The sequence below is a fragment of the Triticum dicoccoides genome, chromosome 1A (assembly GCF_002162155.2).
Source record: "Triticum dicoccoides isolate Atlit2015 ecotype Zavitan chromosome 1A, WEW_v2.0, whole genome shotgun sequence".
Taxonomy (NCBI): Eukaryota; Viridiplantae; Streptophyta; class Magnoliopsida; order Poales; family Poaceae; genus Triticum; species Triticum dicoccoides.
The window spans coordinates 485782113-485788658 of NC_041380.1; the positions used below are offsets into that span (position 1 = coordinate 485782113).

At 42.1% G+C, this 6546-nt stretch overlaps 1 protein-coding gene across 1 annotated transcript; it reads left to right on the forward strand.

The window, feature by feature from the left end:
- Positions 1–327: 327 nt before the first annotated feature.
- LOC119281279 (solute carrier family 35 member F2-like) lies at positions 328–5240 on the forward strand. Its single transcript, XM_037561837.1, has 11 exons — positions 328–587; positions 743–837; positions 923–980; positions 1080–1274; positions 3582–3661; positions 3744–3826; positions 3981–4032; positions 4131–4199; positions 4460–4546; positions 4627–4691; positions 4782–5240. The coding sequence occupies exons 1-11, from the start codon at positions 470–472 to the stop codon at positions 4924–4926; spliced, it is 1047 nt and encodes a 348-aa protein (XP_037417734.1). The 5' UTR covers positions 328–469; the 3' UTR covers positions 4927–5240.
- The last annotated feature ends 1306 nt before the right edge of the window (positions 5241–6546 follow it).

Consider the following 6546-nt stretch of genomic DNA (forward strand, 5'->3'; position numbering starts at 1 on the left):
ACAAGAGTATATAGATCCACTCCTCCCTCGTTGCTAGATGACTCCATAGATAGATCTTGGTGACACGTAGGAAAATTTTAAATTTATGCTACGTTCCCCAACACAGACTCCATCAAATCCTCTCCCCTTCCGTGCAGCAAATCTGACATGGGCGTATCAACTGCCAACTGCCAACTGCCAACTGTCTACTGTCAACTCCTTTCAGGCAGTTGCACTAGTGAATCAAAAACCAAAACAGGCCCGGCCGGCATGCCTCGACAGGAGAGGCATTAATGAGACACGAGCTGCTCACTTAAATGATGAGATCCAGACACCTCATAGCACAAAGAAAAAACATAAATCAATGGACCTGTCACATACTGGCGTGCTGCTCTGATCCATGCGCAGACAGGCCCATGGAGACTCTCCTCTGCATCTAATACAAACCTGAGGCTTGTGTTTTCAGCGTGCACCTTGTTCAGGCAGGCCCATGGAGATCCGGACCAAGGACAACGCATGGCGCCTGCTGCTCGTGCTCTTCCTCGGCCAGCTCGTGGCCTTCTCCATGGCAGCCTGCAGCTTCGCCTCCTCTTTCATTGCCAATCTCGGTACCATCCTTCTCAGGAATCTCCATAGATCCCAAATTATCATTCCTGCAGAACTCGCTAATCTTCTTACTCAATGACCCATCTGCCGCATTGGCCTGATTCCTACACAAGAAATCATCGCTCGGTAAAGCATATAATTCCATGTTTTTATGCAGGAGTTGATGCACCACTTGCGCAATCATTCTGCACACATCTCCTGTTGACCTTAGTTTATGTGCCAATCCTCTTGCATCGACGACACAAGCTGCGGGTGAGCGTAGCTGCATGAAAATCAACCATGGAGCTTATGCGATGTGGTTTCACGTCTCACTGTGTTAGCCGCTCCTGTCTTGCAGATACCTTGGTATTGGTACTTAGTGCTGGCCTTCGTCGATGTCCAGGGAAATTATCTGGGTGAGTACAACAAGCAACACGCATTTCAGTTAGATAGTAAATGCAATCCTTGCTCCTGATGATGTACATATATAACCATCTTATAAACTTCCGTTGCAGTTACTGAGGCGTACCAGTACTCATCCATCACCAGCGTAACATTGTTGGATTGCTGGACTGTTGTATGGGCTATCATACTCACCTGGTACGCACTAGGCACGAGATATTCTTTCTGGCAATTTCTGGGGGCAGGGACCTGTGTGGCTGGGCTAGCACTTGTGCTCCTTTCAGATGCAAAAACTCCAGATGCGCAAGGTAAGGGCAACTCTAATACATCCATAAAACATAGCGCCCAAAAGTTACTGGGTATTGAACGGTGGATTCTAACCCATCCCCAAAACTTAGGGTGCGTTTGTTTGCAAAGTATTCTTGCAGTTTTTTGGAAATACTGTGGTTTTTAGAAAAACTTTGGTATTACATATTTTGAGGTGTTCGGATGAAACAAAAACAGAAGTTTCACAAACTGTAGTATGCCAGAAACTATGGTTTTTTCGCAGTATCCAAAAAAGAGGTCCGGACCTCTTTTTTCTAAACAGAAGCGAGAGAAGTGATCGGAGATAGCGCAGTTCACGCTTCTGTCTACGTTCAGATAAAGATCAGATGTGCATGCGATCGCTACTATTTTGCCTCTTTCCGTTATCTTGTTAGCGAATCTCATTTTATCGCCTGATTAATAGGCGGCTCAGTTAAGATTGCATTCTCTTAATTGGTGTCCCGAGTCCTTCTGGCCGTCGTCACTTGCCGGTCGTTCTTTTCTCCTCTGCAGATGCAGACTAGCTAGCCGATTATATGCTGTGCACATAGACGCAGAAGGAGTTTTGTCCCGGCTGGATTGCACGCATACGCACCAGGCAAAGCTAGCTAGCCGATCAACCAGAGAGCATACAGTACACTCAAAAACTATTTTGTCAAGCACATGGACGTATAGGCATGCATCCGGCAGCTGTTAGCAGACGCTAATTAGCCCGGTCATGTAGCTCCTTCAGTGTAGTTGAGTTAGTTTCATTTGTCACCGCCTTACAATCGATCAAAACTGTAGTATAAGAACACAAGCCAAACACCTCGGTAGTTTTGGTAAAACTGAGAAAAATCATGGTTTATAAAAACTGTAGTATTCCTTGCTCACAAAACGGAATACTGAAAAGGCTGTTTGTGCGTTGAATAAAAGCTCTACAACTTATACGAGCCATCAGATATTTGCTAACAGTTATAGCAACCATGATGGCAAACAATGCGAAGTATAATAAAGCACCAAAGGCAATCATCGTATCCCTAGAATTCAGCTGCTCTTTCTGCATCATTCCCATCATCCTCCTTTCTTGTTGTTGCCTAAAATTTTCTCCTCTCTAGGTTGTTATTCTTTATGGCAAGATCCTGTCGGGTGACATTTTTTGCCCTGCCTTCCCATTCATTCAACCCACTTCACATATGAGTAGGGTGCAAGAGGCAGCTCGCCATAAACCCCTTCTTTCCAGCTTGTGAATCCTTCATCAGGAGAGTTCAACGCGTCTAGTTCATTTTATACTATTTTTTCATTTTTGCGGGCCTAGCAGGGCCTGCTCTTGCAACCCTATGCAAAAAAGCAAGCTAAAAAACTCCTCCCTGTGCCGCCTTCGTTGTTGTGAACACACTAAGCAGGGTTTAGGCCATGTCGGCATCCCGGTTGCTTCCTAGAGATGGCATTGAAGTCGGCATTGTAACCGAATTGCATGAGCACAAAATCAAATTCCGGTAACTCCTCGGTCTCCAAAAAAAACCTTTGGGGATGGGTTAGGTAGGCTTAAGCCCCGAAAAAAATCAGATTTCTGGGAACTACAGATTTTTTTGGCATCGATTAGAGATTCTAATGGAGGATTCATGGCCACTAGAGCTTCAAAGTTGAGTGAGCTACTGATATGTTCTTACGGCTGAAGCTTATGCCGCTTGGGATGGCATCTGGTTTGGTCAGCAGATGGGGCACTTCAGAGTTATCCTTCAGTTTGATAATGAGCAGGTTATATCGACTCTTAAGGCCGGAGGTTTTTTCGGCTACTGCTAGTTCTGCAATTTTTCATGACTGCTTGCTGCATGTGAGTGCTTTTGATGAGGTTTCATATGTACTACATATGTCCTAGGGAAGCAAATGTAGCGAGTTCGTTTTTAGCTAGTTCTGATTTTTGTACTTGGGTCGATGAACTCCTGATTTCCTCATGCAATCACTCATAAATGATGTATGGAGATCTTTGATTATGAATAAATGAAGCCTTGTGGCTTGTTCCCCAAAAAAGTAGGTAACTGCTTAAGAGTTAAAATACAAAGGATGCTTGTTACAAAAAAATCACTGAGAAACCTAGGATACGTAAAGGATGAAGTTCTTCACAGTATGTTCCTTTAGAAGAAATCATGATAGTAATAGTCTAGGAGATCAAATTTACTGCTGAATAAAGCAAATTGGCGATATAATGGGTAGAGGTGTGCTCAAATCAAACCTAATTTTACAAACCCGCCAGGCTGAAATAGTTTCCCCAATTTCTACAGAGAAGATAAGTATCAACAGATTAAAGAAACTTCATTTTTCTGCAGATCCAAATAAAATACCACTTCTAGGGGATGCCCTTGTTATTGCCGGGGCAGTTTGCTATGCATTTAGCAATGTCGGGGAGGTTGGTGATGTATTATATCGTGCTACTGTCAACAATATTGTCTCAAAACTCTAATAAGCATATCATTCCCTCGACTATGTAGGAATACTGTGTCAAGAAGAACGACAGAGTAGAAGTTGTCGCAATGCTTGGACTATTTGGGGTGCTTGTCAGTACAATTCAGATGTATCCTCCTCCACAGTTTATCGGCAGAGAAAACTGCCGTTATCCGTTGATATTTCTATCTATAGAGTCACTCTTATTCTTGCATTGTTAAACATCACTACATTGTTTTCCGGAGCAAATATTCATGTTACCTTTTAACCTGACAAAACATCAGACTTATATTCGAAAGGAAGAGCGTAGAAGCAATTGTTTGGTCTCCAACAATGGTAGCAAACTATAGTTTTGGTTTGTCTCTTTATCTGCAATACTCTTTTTTGAATTGTCCGACAGGAAGCTCACTCCTGCTTTATATTTTTATTTTCAGATAAGTTTGTTTGCAGGATACGGCATTGCAGGATTTATGTTCTACACCATTACTCCTTTTGTCCTCAAGGTTAAGTTCCCTCCAACATGTTTAATCAGATAGACCCTCTGTTCCTAAATGTAAGACGGACCGTCTTACATTTAGGAACAGAGGTAGAAATTAGCTACACAAGTAGGCAACAAAGAGAATCTGTCCAGTCAAGTATAAACAACTTATAAACATAATCTAAATGGTAATATTAGCTCATTAGGAAGTATCAGCCAAAAGGCCCTTCCATTTCCCATTTCCAGTAGTAGTTTAGCTCTTTCTGATGACCATGACTCCTGCAGATGAGTGGAGCAACATTGCTTAACCTCTCGCTCTTAACATCTGATATGTGGGCAGTCGCCATTCGAGTATTTTTCTATCAACAACAGGTGACAATTTCTGTCTGGTCCTTGCAACAGATCATAATATGTTGCACTATATGCTCAAATGATTTACATGCAACCAACAGATAAACTGGTTGTACTATCTAGCATTCACAGTTGTGGCCATCGGATTGATCATCTACTCACTGAAGTAAGTTCTTTCAAGTTGTTCTAGATCCATGGGCAGATATGCAATTCATCGCAGAAACCTAACATGCTTAATTGCTTCCGATGTATGAAGTGAGAATTCTTCGGCTGATGCAACAGCTGCAAGTACAGAAGCAGCCGCTCACTATCAACAACTTCCAAGTGAGGATAACTCAACAGGAAGTGGTTCCAATTTGGACAGAAAAGAAAGGAAGCAACAAGAAGCTCACATCTGTTAAGGGAGCCAATGTACAAAGTCATCTCCACAGTTGCAATGGCCAATTTCTGATTGAGCCTGTGCTGCCACATCCTTGCAAGTAAGGGCAGCTGCTCAGGAGAAGCAACATAGATTTCGTGCTATGCCATTTGCGTGTAAATAAAAAAGTGTCTATGTCTTGGTCGACTGAGAATTAACTAATTCTCAGTTGATTTTACAAATTTGTGCATACAAATCTAATACAATGTTTACCATGATATAACAATTTATGCATCTAGTGCAATCATGCTCTCATAGTTTAGAGATATATGAAATCTTGCATGGATCTCAGTGTCAGATCAATGGTCCTTGGTATCGACTTAGATATAACTAATTCTCAGGCGGCTGAGAATTAGCAAACCCGGTCTTTCTCTGTCACACTAATTGATATTTCATGAACTTTTATACTCTACAATGAATCGGCAGGTTGAAGCAGTTTACTACTTCCCCTGCGCACATCTGACATCAGTTTGCATACGACTTAACATAAGATGCTAGTACTATGCATCACTTTTAGGTGTGAATCTTCCTTATATGCCCAACATGACAGGGAAATATGTTCTCTTCATCGTAAGTCTATCATAAGATACATCGCACCGGTAGCACTTCTCCTACCTTACTGAAACTCGGCATCTCGGATCACCATTCTTTAAAATCTTCTTCGTTTTCATCTGTACTAATTGATGTTCCTTTGTTTTCTCCGACTCATCAGCCGCAGTTATGTGATCAGCTGCGCAGCTTGAAACATTATCTCCAGTTGCAAGATCGACGAAACCAATTGTCGAGCAACAACCTCACCAGTTTTAGTATGTACATGACAGAAACATGACTCTTTTTTCACCTTCAGGATTTAACATCTATTGTAGATGAATCCACACATCATCTATAAGCGGGTTTCTTTTTCTCTCAAAAGGTAAACTTGGTTACGCCTATGTTGAGTTTGTGTGTATATAAATTCTTAAAATAACATATTGCTTTCATTACTGTAGTGAAGAAAGTTAATAAATTGCTTAAAACCAACACAAGGAAAGAAAAATTACAACATAAGAGCATCTCCAACGGTTATCCAATAATCCATCCACAATATGCACGTATTGTGCAGCTGTACCCCCCTCCCTCAACCACCGCCTCTCCACCTGTAGGCTTAGAGTTTGCCAATATTCATTATTGATTGCTTTTGCAATCCGATTTCCTCTATTAATTTATTGTTTTTTTCACTGTAAGAACATGGCAAATGCTATACGCTAGCATAGTAATTTTATCTGTTTTCGCATGGCAAATCTAAAAATCTGACGTCAGTAATACAGATCTGATCGTTACATTTCCGTGTATTTTTTGTTCAAAAGATATCCACTAATACAGGTCCTCCGTTCCTGTCAGAGGAGAAACTTCATCATTTTTGATTTTTGGTGGCAGCACTTGTGTAGCAGTGCCCCGATCGATGTCCTCCCTGTCCCTGGTGACAAATCCCCATGCGCGATGTCCTGGAGCCGCAAAGAGCCGGCCCGAAACAACTGACGTCTCACCTGCTCAAAACCCCTCGTGACAATGATCACGACGCTTCACATGCACGGGCAAGGCGATGTCGGGCCTTCTTCTCCGT